We start from the raw sequence: 16,648 nt of genomic DNA, 5'->3' as shown, positions 1-16,648 counted from the left end.
ATTCAGGAGTTCCTGATTCTCTCTGCCCAATTTAGCTGGGCACAAATAAAACTGTCAGTCAGCTTTCCCTGCCTCCTGTGACTAGCAGCTCAGAAATACCAGGAGTCCGTGACATGCACCGGAGCTTTTAGAACCTAGCAGCAAAACTGGTGACAGATTCCCTTTAAGGGACTGCTACTATTGGGCAGATGTATCAGTGTATTTGTGCTAGATTTCTGTCGTAAATACTTTGAAAAAAATATAGCCTTTGAACCCAAAAGAAACTTCTGAAGGCACTGCATATACAGTACATTAGACAGGGATTTGGACTCTTGTGGAGCGCAACCAATTTATAGAAGTTCTCCAACCTTTAGTACGTCTATGAACCTGGAGCACACATCACTAAGGAGAGCCTGGTGCTCAGTTTATACAGTGTACCAGTATGATTACCCTCTCTATACAAAGATAGCTTGGACAATAAGATCTTTACTTCTATCCTTACCTTTGAAAGGTTGAGCAGCACCTGAATAGACAGCTTGATCACTTCCATGCAGGGAATGCTTCGGTTGCAGCTACGAATGAGGGTAAATATGGTCTTTACAGCTCCACTCTGCGCCATGTTCTCGCAGCAAACAGAGGACAGTCTGGTGGCAACTTCTACAGGAGCATTAAAAGATACAAGCGTGCAGCATGTAAGCATTACAAGGTCCTAATGAAACATCTTAGATAGATCATGTTGTTGGAAAGTAGAGTCTCACCAAGATGCTGCAAGGCAGCCAGGATGAAGGAGAGGTGTTTGTAGGTCAGCAGGTAATTCACGGCAACCAGTGTTCTGTTACAAAGTCTATCTTCATCTTTCATTTGTTCATTTACTTTTTGTAGACGCATCCGCAGCTTTTTCACAGCTTTGTTATCCTGCTTTTTCCTTAACTGATGACCTCTCCAGAGAGCCTACCAGAAAAATGACAAACCACATTATTGAAGCAAAAGAGCGAGAGTATAAAAGTTTACAATACTTCAATCCAGCATTTAATAATCTGGTATTTCTGACAATCTGGCACAGATCTGAAATATACTGTTTTGTCTATTTGATAATTCAGTTTATAGGAGGCAAATCCAGCCAAAAAGAAAATGCAAATACCTTTGTGACAGGTGACAAATATAATAATAATAATAATAAAAATATCACTTCATTTGTAAAAGTATTTTTCACTCTAGCATGGGTAATTTGTGACAAAATAACGAGATTTTGTAAAACTTACCAGTAAAATCTCTTTCTCGCTCTTCATTGGGGGACACAGAGACCATGGGTACAGCCATGTCCTCTAGGAGGTGTTGACACTAGATAAAGCTGTTAGCTCCTCCCCTGGCAGCTATACCCCATGCAGCCTGGAGAGAGCGCTTCAGTTTGTGAGAAGCAAGTAAACCAACGAAAAAACGTGGAACAGCAACAATGCCAAGAACCGAACCAGGTTCTAACCAGCAACAGCCACAACTGTGGCCGAAGAACAATACTGGGTCGGTGCCGTATCCCCCAATGAAGAGCAAGAAAGAGATTTTACTGGCAAGTTTAAAAAAAAATCTTGTTTTCTCACACATATTCATTGGGGGACACAGAGACCATGGGATGTCCGAGAGCAGTCCAACAGGGAGGGAAAAACCACAGACACATGAAGCAAGCCCGTGCAGTCAACCAAGAACTGTCGTCTGCAGACCCGCGGCCCATGCAACGACCATCGATGCACAAGTATGCACCTGGCAACCGCTTGCGAACATGTGCAAGGAGGACCGGATCCACCTTACATTACTCTGCAGCCAAAGCGCGATTTCTCCTAGCCCGAGAAAACGCCCATCACTTTTGGGGAGTGAGTCGTGACACCTTAGGGTGGAACCCCGCTCCGAGCACTGTAAATTGCAGCACTGCCAGACCAAATCCAACGTGCAATCGCCCTTTGGGCGCCAGCGATGACCCTCTGGATGGAAAAATGGTGTCCGTACGCCGAAAGGGACTGGAGGCTGCTGCTAATAAGGAGTAGAGCACTGACAACGTCCATAATGTGACTCCCTTCCGTAGGGCACGAAGGAAAGAAAAACCATATTCAGATCCCAAGGCTGTAAAGACTAGACAGAGGAGCCACATGTGCTGCTCCTTGAAAGAAGATTCCCACGGCACCAGGGAACCTGGAAGGCTGCCCAAGACAGAAGCTCCAACACCTGACCCATCAAGGAAACAAGGGGTAAACAAAGGTCCAACCCTTAAAGTAGAAGGGAGGGAGAAAACCCCAAGGTGAGGGGGACGTCTTAGCTTGCAGGTCCCAGAATAGATACTGGCGATGCAGAACTCCTGTCCTGAATCATAGTGAGGACGATATCTGTCGGGAAAAAAAACTCCACGTTAGAACGGCGGTCTCAATAGCCATGCCATCATTGAAAAGGCCACATAAGACTGAACCCCTTGAAAGAAGGAAGTCTGAGTGGCAGTGACCAGGGACAACTCCAGGAGAACGAGGTCGGCGTATCACGCACATCGAGTCAGTTCCGGAGCGACTAGAACCCGGAGAAGGAGGGGAAAAAACTCCTGCCAAGAAGGATCAGGACCTCCATGGTGGATGCTTCCGGAACTCTGGCTCTGGAGAGAAGGACGGAAGTCCTTGTGCAGATACCGTTAGCACACCCGGACCAATAGAAGAGTCCCTGTAGGAGGAAAAATTTGGAGGGCGGCACAGCCCACCAGTTGGGACCAGATTGTGTTTGGAATGGAAAGTCACCAAACGAATACCCCATGTAACGCAGGTGAGGGAAGGTAGCAACGTAGGAACTACCAAGGCATAGTGGGTGACAATGAACCATGAGCCATAGGGGGAAGACAGGAAAAGCAATAGGCTAGGTCTAAGCCCCTATCCTGTAAGAGACTGACGCTATACAGAAGTAGCCAAAGATCAAGCGGCCGTGCCAAAAGAACTCCGCCCGAGAAGGAAGCCAGGCAAGGGAAGTCACACTGCAATGCAAGTCCCAAATCCCAGCAGAGGAGGGAACACCAAAAGAAGCCATCGATCCGGTGCTAAAGAGTCCACCGCCTAGCGAGGGGCTGTGCAGCAAGAACCCAAGCATGTAGGGAAAATAATACCGCTACCACAGTGGTAGCCAGCGCTTGCCCCAGCAACGCAAAAACTGAGGGAGAGGCCTGATACTATCCGTAGAAACCACGTGCAACACTGCCCCAGTTACGTGGAGCTAACCCTAAAGAACCCTACCTGGAAGGGCACTGAACAGGCGCAACTGCCAAGCTAGCTCCAGGGCAGGACACCTACCAGAGGGTGGTGTCCCACTGCAGCGACCATGAACTCTAACATTAGCGACAAGCCGCACCTGTGGAAGAAAACAAGCTGTAGGAGCTAAATCAGAGTCTCCAGCATAACCACTTCCCCCGAGAATGGGGAGTGGTGGATAGAGCATACGGAGTCAGCGAAAAGAGCCGACCCGCTGGAACGTACTCACTAGGTAAGTACAACGGAGTATGTATTACGTATTGACGCAGACAATATCAGGACCGACCGGAGCAACAGAGGCCCATGGAGATGGGGGGGGATCTGTAAGACCCACAAGTGATGCTAGGAACCCCCTGGAAGACAGAGTATGTCATAATCAGGTGCGAAACCAGCACCAAAAGGATGCAATGATGAATAGCCACCGTATCCACTGGTGGCACCCATATAACACTAGGACAAAAGTGTCAGGCGTCTGCGAGAACCAACTGTAGCCACGCCCTCTTGGAAATAAGCGAAAGCACCTAGAGCCGTAGTTCCGCAGAAGAGGTTTAGATACTCCCCGCTAGTGGATCACTAGCAGAAGGGGGAAATGCGACAGAAGCACGTGATGTGCAACACTCCTCCTATGCAATCAACCAAACGGCCTGTGCCGGAGTGGAATGCTTCAGGGGTGCTGGGCTATGCTGAAGCCCTGTCTGGTCGCAGACTATGCCACCAAGAGGGAGAGGGAACCAACCAGAGAGTTAAATACTCACCTAGTCCCGTGTACTCACCTCTCTTCTCTCTCCTGCCACCATCTTCACCCTTCCTCTGGTCCAGCAGGGTCACCCCTTCAGCTACTGGCACCGTAGTGGCAGGACGCTGGAAAGGGGTGCTTGGATGGGTGACCCCTTAGCTGGCGGGACGCAGGGGAGCAGGGCTGCCCTGGTCCACCTTGTCTTCTGTGGGGGAGGCAGCAGCAGTGCGGGTGACTGCCACTGGAGCAACTCGACCCCGGGAGAACAGAAGGAAAAAAAATAAAACTAAAATTAAAAAAATCTTCAGGAGATCCCTGGAAAAAACTAAAGCTCTCTCTCCAGGCTGGAGGGGGTATAGCCGCCAGGGGAGGAGCTAACAGCTTTATCTAGTGTTAACACCTCCTAGAGGACATAGCTATACCCTCGGTCTCTGTGTCCCCCAATGAATATGTGCGAGAAAAAATAAAAATAAAAATAATTTTATTTTTTCCCCTTGCCCTATAAGGCGCACTTAGGTTTTAGAGGGGGACAATAAGAAAAAAATATTTTTCATTACACCTCAGGTCAGACCAGCAATCAGACCCTTAATGTTAATAAGACCCAAATGTAAATGACCACCAATCAGACCTCAGATAAGATCCTCGTGCCTCTCATCAGCCCCCATTATCGCCTATTATGCCTCTCAGCCCCCCATTATCACCTATTATGCCTCTCAGCCCCCCCCATTATCACCTATTATGCCTCTCAGCCCCCCCCCCATTATCACCTATTATGCCTCTCAGCCCCCCCCCATTATCACCTATTATGCCTCTCAGCCCCCCCCCCCATTATCACCTATTATGCCTCTCAGCCCCCCCCCCATTATCACCTATTATGCCTCTCAGCCCCCCCCCCCCCATTATCACCTATTATGCCTCTCAGCCCCCCCCCATTATCACCTATTATGCCTCTCAGCCCCCCCCCCATTATCACCTATTATGCCTCTCAGCCCCCCCCCCCCATTATCACCTATTATGCCTCTCAGCCCCCCCCCATTATCACCTATTATGCCTCTCAGCCCCCCCATTATCACCTATTATGCCTCAGCCCCCCCATTATCACCTACTATGCCTCTCAGGACCCCCATTATCACCTACTATGCCTCTCAGCCCCCCCATTATCACCTACTATGCCTCTCAGCCCCCCCCATTATGCCTCTCAGCCCCCCCCCCCCATTATCACCCACTATGCCTCTCAGCCCCCCCCCCCCCATTATCACCCACTATGCCTCTCAGCCCCCCCCATTATCACCCATTATGCCTCTCAGCCCCCCCCCCCCATTATCACCTATTATGCCTCTCAGCCCCCCATTATCACCTACTATGCCTCTCAGCCCCCCCCCATTATCACCCATTATGCCTCTCAGCCCCCCCATTATCAACTTTTAAGCTCCCATTATGCCTCCCCATTATCAGCTTTTATGCCCCCAGCAGCCTCATGTTTTCTAAAATAAAAATAAAAAAAAACACTTACCTCGCCTGCTCCTGGACGCTGCCGCTCCTCACCGCCCGCGATCCTCTTCATCTGGCTGTCGGCTGTGCTATGTGAACCAGCGCACACAGCGTGATGTCACAGAGCGACTCACGCCCTGCACAGCCGAGGACCAGGGAGGGGTGAGCACAGAGCCTTCATCGCTTCCTAGTCCTCCGGTACTAATAAAGCGCTTCCATAATTGAAGCGCTTCATTAGCATTCACCCCATAAGACGCAGGGGCATTCCCCCCCACTTTGGTTGGGGGGGGGGTCTTATGGGGCAAAAAATACAGTATATACAGATTATAGTTTTTTTGTAGGTATGAAAAAAGTTTATACCCTGGGATATCATCAAGGAGGACCTGTAACCTCTCCTGATTTATTCAATGTATTAACCATAAGTGCATCTTTTCTGACACTCTGCATTGTGCCGTTCATCTGGTATTCCTCCTAGAAATGTATTCGCAAACTGACAAGTAGGCTTTTCCATGATGTGATCTGTAAGTTGTGCCTGAATGAGCTGCACTTTACCTAACGAATATCCCTCACAGCCTGTTTATATGCATAGGCAAATGATGAGAAGACATCCTTGCAGTAGTACCTGGAATTTTACGATTCCACTCATCACTTTAGCATGCTTCCTGTGTTGAAGGAAAACCCTGACGCTTCTCTGAATTTTAATGGCGGCTTCATGTCGGTGCTGGAACCACACTCGCACTGCACGCTGCAGAGTGATTGTCTTTCTCCGTGTGAAGGAAAACTTCCTTTGCTGTACTCTTGCACGATACCACCGCTGCAAAAAAAGACCACCGATTAGAACCCAGGAAAATCTACAGCACGTGCAATCCAAGATCACACGGCACTCATTATAGCCACTATGGCTGCCTCCAGTATACTTGCATACCTGAATATAAATCACCTCCGTAATTCGCTTCTGTGCCTTTTTGAAAATCAAGTGATTTCGGAAATATCTCTGAATCCTCACAGCACATAGATGGTGATGAACAGCAGAACTGAACCTCGTAAGCTGTCTCTCTCGATTCAGACGTGCAGCCTGGAAGATTACATAGTGAAACAAAGTGAACTGTGTGCGGAAAGAAAGTGGTGTAAGCAATGTGAGAACCGCGAAGCCATAGCGTCAAGTCACACATGGCAGATTTGTTGCAGAAATGTCTGGAACTTAACCATTTATCTGAATGAGGTGCTAAAAATAAACGTTCTTCCCGCCAAAACAACCCCACGCAGATCCGATTTTGATTCACAGACATGAATGCAAAAAAATCTTCCTTATGGATGAGCCATATGCAAAAGGGACAATCCTCTGCACCACAGCAGCCTGTTCACCCAAACATTCAAAGGAAAGGAGTCAGCAGAAAATGACCTATTGGTTGAATCACTTTTCACATTATACATATTTTATGATTTTTAACTTTCCATGTCGTCATATATAGTTAAAATAAAAAAAATACTAAAATTCCACAGTTTTCAAACTAACCGCTAAGCCGAATAATACTGCACTGATAACTTTTCCTTAGTCATCTCATCACAAATCAGGGTAAGACTACTTTCACACTCGTGTTTGGAGCAAATCCGTTATGGATCTGCACCGATAATACAACCGCATGCATCCGTTTTGAACGGATCCGTTTGCATTATCTTTAACATAGCCAAGACGGATCCGTCGAACACCATTAAAAGTCAATGGGGGACCGACCCGTTTTCTATTGTGCCAGTGAAAACGGAACCGTCCCCATTGACTTACATTGTGTGAGAAAATGGCAAGCAGCGTTTTGGTGTCCACCTCCAAAGCGGAATGGAGACTGAACGGAGGCAAACTGATGCATTCTGAGCGGATCCTTTTCCATTCAGAATGATAGTGGGCATGAAGGGTATACGGAATGCCCACCATGGTGGCATTGAGCATATTGGGGGTAGTGGTTGCTTAATCCTCCATTTTCTCCCCTTTTTCCCGCCCTTTTCTCTGTGTTAATATGTATTCTTTTTCAGCATTCTGAGGTGAATTTATTGGAGGTTTCTGATTGGTACCTGGTTGCCTACCTGTTGTAGGGGTACCTGTTTTCTGCCACTTGCTGATTGGTGGCTGGAGGTTTAGGGCGGGAAATTCAAGTATTTAATGAGGAGCGCAGCAGGTCCGGGGCTTGTCGCCGCGGAGCCTGTAAGAAGAGGACGTCGTCCCGCCCACCCTCCCCTGTTAAAGTCGTGGTCCGGAATTAGAGGGGGGTTAGTCACCCAGCTTTGCTGGGGGGACAATTCTGGAATTTAATGAAGATTTAATGAGTATTTATTGATTGGTTATTTAATTATTGATGGTTATTATTATTATCAGCAGTATTATATTTATGTAACCCTTAATAAAGGACCACGGCCAATTTTATACCACAGTTTAGTTTGGTGTTATTTATTTATTATTTATTTATTTATCTGTTAAGTTGAATGTTATGCCAGTCAGTAATTGCTCATATGGCACCATGCATTAGGGCAAAACTGATTGGTTTTGGACCGCTTGTGAGAGCCCTGAACGGATCTCACAAATGGAAACCAAAACGCCAGTGTGAAAGTAGCCTTACAGTGACAAATATCACATAACCCATAGTTAACACAGAAACCACCATTGACAATACGACTGGGATCACATACACCTGGAAACAGGCATAAATCGCTGTGAATTTGCTAAGGGCCAATGACCCCGCTTACGCCATTCCCCAGTGGTGAGGACAGCATCAAAATATGGGGTATGGGTGTTTAGAATGTTGCAAAGTAGGTTCTTGTGACTTTTACGTCAAAAACTGGTGTAAGGGGTCATGATGAATGATCCCCAATGAGTCCCCTTCCCTTCTATTGTGATTTTTGCCCATGGAGGCTGCTGTCTGGCATTTCTCAAAATTCTGTGAAGAAAAGCTCAGACAAGATGGCAGCCCCACCATCATCACGTTCAGGAAATAGAAAAAAATATATACAACTCAGATAATACGAGGGTATGCGTGGCTTTAACTGCCAGAAAAGTATGATACACGCACTTTAATATAGAACACGCAGTACTGCATGGCAAATAATTTTTCTATAAAGCAAACCTTCCCCTGTGAAATGCAGTGCAATCTGCAGGCAGCATGGTACAGAGCAGGAGGAGCTGAGCACACTGATATATCGTTTTGTGGGAAGAGATTCAGTAAAACTTGTGATTTACATATTGAAAACACTGCCGTTTCTGCCATCACTTGAACAAGGGGAGATGTTATGGATAGCATTCTCTTTGGGTATACTGAGATAGCTGTCAGTCACTAATAGCTGTGCACGGTGGTGCTGGGTGGGTGGGGGGTCTTAAAGTAGCACTCTCACAGAAATCTTTATTCTCTGACCTGTTAGAAAGGTACATGACGTAAACCAGGCATCCTCAAACTGCGGCCCTACAGCTGTTGCAAAACTACAACTCCCAGCATGCCCAAACAGCCTACAGGTATCAGCCTACAGCAGGGCATTGTGGGAGTTGGTTTTACAACAGCTGGGGGGCCGCAGTTTGAGGATGCCTGATGTAAACTGTAGTGAATGTAATCTTCTTACTAGTGACTATTTGTCAGTTATAACCTCCCTTCTGATCCTCAGCTGTATCATGTGAACAACAAGCTGACTCTCCAAACACCACATCATCTTATGTGTGGACAGTAAGCCAGTTTAAAAGTAATAAAAATCAAAATAATTCTGAACATATTCAGGAAACGTAACTATTCATCATTTGTGTATGACAATCCTACCAAGTATAGTTTGCATAATGAGCTCTATACTGTAGTTACCTCTTTCCTGGCCAGCCAGTCTCGGACAAAGGTCTGCAGTCTGATGACAGAATTCCTCAGTTGCAGGTAATGAAGGTGCTCCCATCTTCCTTGCTGCAAAGCCCTAAAGCGCTGCTGTAGTGTCACCGCTGCACCTCTCAACCTGAGAAACCGCCGTCTATGCCAGAAGCCTCTGAATGCCGCTTGTATGACATGAGCAGCCTGCTGTCTCTACAGACGATAAAAACAGGATGCCGCTTAAATTTGTGGTTCTCAGCATGTCAGACAGAAAAGCTGGTCTATGCAAAGGCCATTTACATTTCTCATAGAAGGTTGATTTATTTTTATTTTTTTTGGGGGGGGGGGGGGGGGGAGAAGCATGAAGAAATTCCTTGAAGGGATTGTGCAGGCCATATATCATATATATTGATGATCTATCAGGATAGCTCAATCAATCATTAGCGGGGGTCCAACACCCAGACCCCCAACCGATCAGCTGTCTGAAAAAGGGCGGTGGTGCTCCATGTGAGCGCTGCTTCCTGTTCATTACACTGCCCCTCGTCTCACGTGGAGCGGTAGCGTAGTGTAATTACAAGTACTCGCTCCATTCAAGTGAATGGAGTGAACAATTGTCATTACACTGCACCACCGAAACGACAGTGTAAAGAACAGTAAGCAGCACTCGCATGGAGGCTGCCTCCTCTTCAAACAGCTGATCGGGGGTTGGACCCCCGCTGCCGATAAGTCATCAATATATATGGCCTGCACATCCCCTTTAAACCATAATTATTGGAAAAAGCAAACCACAAAGTTCTCACTTTCAGCGCCTTGTTGCGCAGGAAACTGTCTTGAGGATTGGAGAGGATTCCCTACCAGGTAAAGCTACCTTATGAACACCACAACCAGCTCTAGAGGCCTAGCGTTTACACGTTATCTACATGAGCGCAAAATATCGAATGAATAAAGTGATAACGGGTCTTTAAAGCAGAACTCACATTTAGTCCCCTTTCACACAAGTGAATCTGTAACCTGATATAATACTGATCCACTGAAAGCCAATTACAAAGGATTTGAACTACAGATGCAAAACTAATAACATTCAGATGCGACTATTAAATGGATATCTGTATTGTGACTACAGAGGGCATTCTCCATCCGGAAAATGGATTCAAATAGTATATGCTGCGTTTCTAAGAGGGGCACATCTTTTAATATCTCCATTTACATAAGGTCTCTATTATGCTTATAAAATGCTAACAAAATACTGATGAAATACTGACAAAAATATGCTTGTGAAATAGCATTAAACGGGATAGTCTTGCTTTATACTCCTTTATAAGTTTGGTATTGCACTGTACTTAAAGTCATCTGCTCTGTCACCGAGATCCCAATCCGCTCTCCGCACTGCCCCTGGCCTGTCAACAGGGTCACGATTACGTGTCCCCAAGCCGCATGTCACATGCAGGCTATCATCTGTGCCTTTGGCGTAGGAGTCATTTTTCCTTGTGTACTAGTCCAAGGCTCTAAGAAGGCACTTTTTATTTCATGTGCATTGTTGTTTGTAGGATATACAATATAGTCCGTTATCATTGTATTCCATACGAATCACCCTCCCAGGAAGGTCTGGTATTCCCGTCTATAGGGGGTTATACTGTGAGCTGGGGGAATATGTCAGAAAACATACCTTATTGATCTCTTTTCTCACCACATATCCTCTGTAGAGAGACTGAAGTTTTTTTGCAGCTGCTTGTTTCTGCAGAAAGTTTTTGCGGATATTCCTTGCAACAAGGGTCTCTCGCCACCTCCTCTGAATGCATACAGCGGCCATTCGAATTTGTGTAAACCTAACGGCATAGACAGAGACACATCCATCAAGATACTATTAATGTGCTCAATGACCTGTACTAATTGTACAATACACATGTAAACCTATCCCACTGGGTAGGACATAATTGCTCTAGGTGGGCAGTGCCAGCTTACCTTGCCCTTTCCTGCTTGGCTCGCACACTTCTCTGAAGAGTCTTCACAGTCCTGGTGAGAGTAATGTAGTTTCTACGCACAGTGTAGGATCTGTAGAAGCGCTGGATCACACAAGCAGCTCTTTCTTTTCTTAATAGCATCCTGGCTTGTGACGCCCTATGGGCAGACTAAATTGTGTGAACAAAAAAAGAAAGAAAAATGTAATTTTTTTATTTTTAAAGATGCCGAAATTTTACCTTTTAAAATAAAAATTTGATTTCAAATGGTTTGAGCAAATACACGTAACATTTGGAAATATATTATCAAATTAATAGTTTTAATTATTAACCAATAAGTGACTGCCAACACGCCTTTTTACAGTGGTCACTAATCAGACTTTGGATAGGTTGGCGACTTTTTACTGGGGTTTAAAGGATAACTGTCATTTTTTTATTTATTATTTGCTAGTTGATTAGAGCTAGGCATGTATACCTGAGCTGTGTCTCTCAGTAATCCAATCTGATTGGCTGGCAGGGAGCTGCTGGCTACAGCAAGTTTGTATGTGACCTGAGGGAATGCAGTTTTGGCCTCAGATAACTGGCAGAGGAGCCATCTTGAAAAGATACTCAATGTAGGATTCAAAACAACCGTAACTAAGGGGAAAACTCAAGGAAAACAGTGGTAAGTGAAAAAACTAAAGATTGCTTTATGCATAATGCTGCTGCAGCAGTAACGTGTTAAAATTGTTTTTTTAATGAAAATATGACCGTTACCCTTTAATCTAAGTGCTGCATGGGATTCTAAGTTGAGATTGAGATTGCAGGACGCCAATGTCTTATTATAGCAGCTGTGGGCCTAGTGAAGGCCCAGGTCTGTCTGTAGCGTATGGAGGAGCAGGCTAATGCCTGCCAGTATTGTGCTGACAGTTTCCACATATTTGGCATCCGCATTTCTTTAACAGCCCGTACTACACAATAATTATGATTATCCAGCACAATAAAGCGCCATTAACCACTTTAACCCCGCTAGCTAAAACCCCCTTAATGACCAGGCCACTTTTTACACTTCTGCACTACACTACTTTCACCATTTATTGCTCGGTCATGCAACTTACCACCCAAATGAATTTTACCTCCTTTTCTTCTCACTAAGGCCTCATGCACACGACCGTTGTGTGCATCCGTGGCGGTTGTGCCGTTTTCCGTTTTTTTTCGCGGACCCATTGAATTTCAATGGGTCCGTGGAAAAATCGGAAAATGCACCGTTTTGCAGCCGAGGCCGTGATCCGTGTATCCTGTCCGTCAAAAAAATATGACCTGTCCTATTGATTTGACGGACAACGGTTCACGGACCCATTCAAGTCAATGGGTCCGTGAAAGAACACGGATGCACACAAGATTGGCATCCGTGTCCGTGATCCGTGGCCGTAGGTTGCTTTCATACAGACGGATCCGAAGATCCGTCTGCATAAAAGCTTTTTCTGATCTAAGTTTTCACTTCGTGAAAACTCATTTCCGACAGTATATTCTAACACAGAAGCGTTCCCATGGTGATGGGGACGCTTCTAGTTAGAATACACTGCAAACTTTGTACAAGACTGCCCCCTGCTGCCTGGCAGCACCCGATCTCTTACAGGGGGATATGATAGCACAATTAACCCCTTCAGGTGCGGCACCTAAAAGGGGTTAATTGTACTATCATATTCCCCTGTAAGAGATCAGGGCTGCCAGGCAGCAGGGGGCAGACCCCCCCACCAGTTTGAATATCGTTGGTGGCACAGTGTGCCCCCACCATCGCCCCCCCTCCCTCCCTCTATTGTATTAAATCGTTGGTGGCACAGTGTGCCAACCACCATCGGCCCCCCTCCCTCCCTCTATTGTATTAAATCGTTGGTGGCACAGTGTGCCAACCACCATCGGCCCCCCCCCCCCCCCTCTATAGCAGTAACATTGGTGGCAGTGTGCGGTCTCAACAGTAGAAGATTCATACTTACCTGCTTGCTGCTGCGATGTCTGTGAACGGCCGGGAGCTCCTCCTACTGGTAAGTGACAGTTCTTTAGCAATGCGCCGCACAGACCTTTCACTTACCAGTAGGAGGAGCTCCCGGCCGGACACAGACATCGCAGCAGCCAGGTAAGTATGAATCTTCTACTGTTGAGACCGCACACTGCCACCAATGTTACTGCTATAGAGGGAGGGGGGGCGGGCGATGGTGGTTGGCACACTGTGCCACCAACGATTTAATACAATAGAGGGAGGGAGGGGGGCCGATGGTGGTTGGCACACTGTGCCACCAACGATTTAATACAATAGAGGGAGGGAGGGGGGCCGATGGTGGTTGGCACACTGTGCCACCAACGATTTAATACAATAGAGGGAGGGAGGGGGGCCGATGGTGGTTGGCACACTGTGCCACCAACGATTTAATACAATAGAGGGAGGGAGGGGGGGGGGGCGATGGTGGGGGCACACTGTGCCACCAACGATATTCAAACTGGGGAGGGGGGGGGCTGCCCCCTGCTGCCTGGCAGCACCCGATCTCTTACAGGGGAATATGATAGTACAATTAACCCCTTTAGGTGCCGCACCTAAAGGGGTTAATTGTGCTATCATATCCCCCAGTAAGAGATCGGGTGCCGCCAGGCAGCAGGGGGCAGTCTTGTACAAAGTTTGTAGTGTATTCTAACCTGAAGCGTCCCCATCACCATGGGAACGCCTGTGTTAGAATATACTGTCGGATCTGAGGTTCACGAAGTAGCTCATATCCGACAGTATATTCTAACATAGAGGCGTTCCCATGGTGATGGGGACGCTTCAAGTTAAAATATACCATCGGATTGGAGAAAACTCCAATCCGATGGTATAAAAGAACTCCAGACTTTACATTGAAAGTCAATGGGGACGGATCCGTTTGAAATGGCACCATATTGTGTCAACATCAAACGGATCCGTCCCCATTGACTTGCATTGTAATTCAGGACGGATCCGTTTGGCTCCGCACGGCCAGGCGGACACCAAAACGACTTTTTTTTCATGTCCGTGGATCCTCCAAAAATCAAGGAAGACCCACGGACGAAAAAACGGTCACGGATCACGGAGCCACGGACCCCATTTTTGCGGACCGTGAAAAAAAACTGTCGTGTGCATGAGGCCTAATAGAGCTTTCATTTGGTGGTATTTTATTGCTGCTGACATTTTTACTTTTTTGTTATTAATCAAAATTTAACGATTTTTTTGCAAAGAAATGACATTTTTCACTTTCAGCTGTAAAATTTTGCAAAAAAACAACAACATCCATATATACATTTTTCGCAAAATTTATTGTTCTACATGTCTTTGATTAAAAAAAAATGTTTGGGCAAAAAATAAAATAAAAATGGTTTGGGTAAAAGTTATAGCGTTTACAAACTAAGGTACAAAAATGTGAATTTCCGCTTTTTGAAACAGCTCTGACTTTCTGAGCACCTGTCATGTTTCCTGAGGTACTACAATGCCCAGACAGTAGAAAAACCCCACAAATGACCCCATTTCGGAAAGTAGACACCCTAAGGTATTCGCTGATGGGCATAGTGAGTTCATAGAACTTTTTATTTTTTGTCACAAGTTAGCGGAAAATGATGATTTTTTTTTTTTCCTTACAAAGTCTCATATTCCACTAACTTGCGACAATAAAAAAAAAAAAAAAAATTCTAGGAACTCTCCATGCCCCTCACGGAATACCTTGGGGTGTCTTCTTTCCAAAATGGGGTCACTTGTGGCGTAGTTATACTGCCCTGGCAATTTAGGGGCCCATATGTGTGAGAAGTACTTTGCAATCAAAATGTGTAAAAAATGGCCTGCGAAATCCGAAAGGTGCACTTTGGAATGTGGGCCCCTTTGCCCACCTAGGCTGCAAAAAAGTGTCACACATGTGGTATCGCCGTACTCAGGAGAAGTTGGGGAATGTGTTTTGGGGTGTCATTTTACATATACCCATGCTGGGTGAGAGAAATATCTTGGCAAAAGACAACTTTTCCAATTTTTTTTATACAAAGATATTTCTCTCACCCAGCATGGGTATATGTAAAATGACACCCCAAAACACATTGCCCAACTTCTCCTGAAAACGGCGATACCACATGTGTGACACTTTTTTGCAGCCTAGATGCGCAAAGCGGCCCAAATTCCTTTTAGGAGGGCATTTTTAGACATTTGGATCCCAGACTTCTTCTCACGCTTTCGGGCCCCTAACATGCCAGGGCAGTATAAATACCCCACATGTGACCCCATTTTGGAAAGAAGACACCCCAAGGTATTCCGTGAGGGGCATGGTGAGTTCCAAGAATTTTTTATTTTATTTTTTTGGCACAAGTTAGCGGAAATTGATTTTTTTTGTATTTTCTCACAAAGTCTCCCTTTCCGCTAACTTGGGACAAAAATTTCAATCTTTCATGGACTCAATATGCCCCTCACGGAATACCTTGGGGTGTCTTCTTTCCGAAATGGGTCACATGTGGGGTATTTATACTGCCCTGGCATTTTAGGGACCCTAAAGCGTGAGAAGAAGTCTGGAATATAAATGTCTAAAAAATTTTACGCATTTGGATTCCGTGAGGGGTATGGTGAGTTCATGTGAGATTTTATTTTTTGACACAGGTTAGTGGAATATGAGACTTGGTAAGAAAAAACAAACAAAAAATTTCCGCTAACTTGTGCCCAAAAAAAAAAAAATGTCTGAATGGAGCCTTACAGGGGGTGATCAATGACAGGGGGGTGATCAGGGAGTCTATATGGGGTGATCACCCCCCTGTCATTGATCACCCCCATGTAAGGCTCCATTCAGACGTCCGTATGATTTTTTACGGCTCCACGGATACATGGATCGGATCCGCAAAACACATGCGGACGTCTGAATGGAGCCTTACAGGGGGGTGATCAATGACTGAGGTGATCAGGGAGTCTATATGGATGATCACCCCTCTGTCATTGATCACCCCCCTGTAAGGCTCCATTCAGACGTTCGAATGTGTTTTGCGGATCCGATCCATGTATCTGTGGATCCGTAAAAATCATACGGACGTCTGAATGGAGCCTTACAGGGGGGTGATCAATGACGGAGGTGATCAGGGAGTCTATATGGGTGATCACCCCTCTGTTAGGCTCCATTCAGACGTCCGCATGTGTTTTGCGGATCCGATCCATGTATCAGTGGATCCGTAAAAATCATACGGACCTCTGAATGGAGCCTTACAAGGGGGTGATCAATGACAGGGGGGTGATCAGGGAGTTCATAAGGGGTTAATAAGTGACGGGGGGGGGGGGGGGTAGTGTAGTGTTTTGTGGTACTTTACACAGCTACCTGTGTCCTCTGGTGGTCGATCCAAACAAAAGGGACCACCAGAGGACCAGGTAGCAGGTATATTAGA

The 16,648-nt window shown here is 46.1% G+C and overlaps 1 protein-coding gene across 1 annotated transcript in view; it reads right to left on the bottom strand.

Moving 5' to 3' along the window:
- Positions 1–16,648, bottom strand: part of ASPM (assembly factor for spindle microtubules) — an 89,259-nt gene that overhangs the window by 4,197 nt on the left and 68,414 nt on the right. Inside the window, 7 exon segments of the mRNA XM_044300822.1 lie at positions 482–636; positions 738–930; positions 6,098–6,289; positions 6,401–6,550; positions 9,306–9,515; positions 10,969–11,128; positions 11,265–11,431. Coding sequence (XP_044156757.1) covers positions 482–636; positions 738–930; positions 6,098–6,289; positions 6,401–6,550; positions 9,306–9,515; positions 10,969–11,128; positions 11,265–11,431 — 1,227 coding nt within the window.

Source organism: Bufo gargarizans, chromosome 7, assembly GCF_014858855.1.
Source record: "Bufo gargarizans isolate SCDJY-AF-19 chromosome 7, ASM1485885v1, whole genome shotgun sequence".
Classification (NCBI taxonomy): domain Eukaryota; kingdom Metazoa; phylum Chordata; class Amphibia; order Anura; family Bufonidae; genus Bufo; species Bufo gargarizans.
This window is presented reverse-complemented; position numbering and strand designations above follow the sequence as displayed.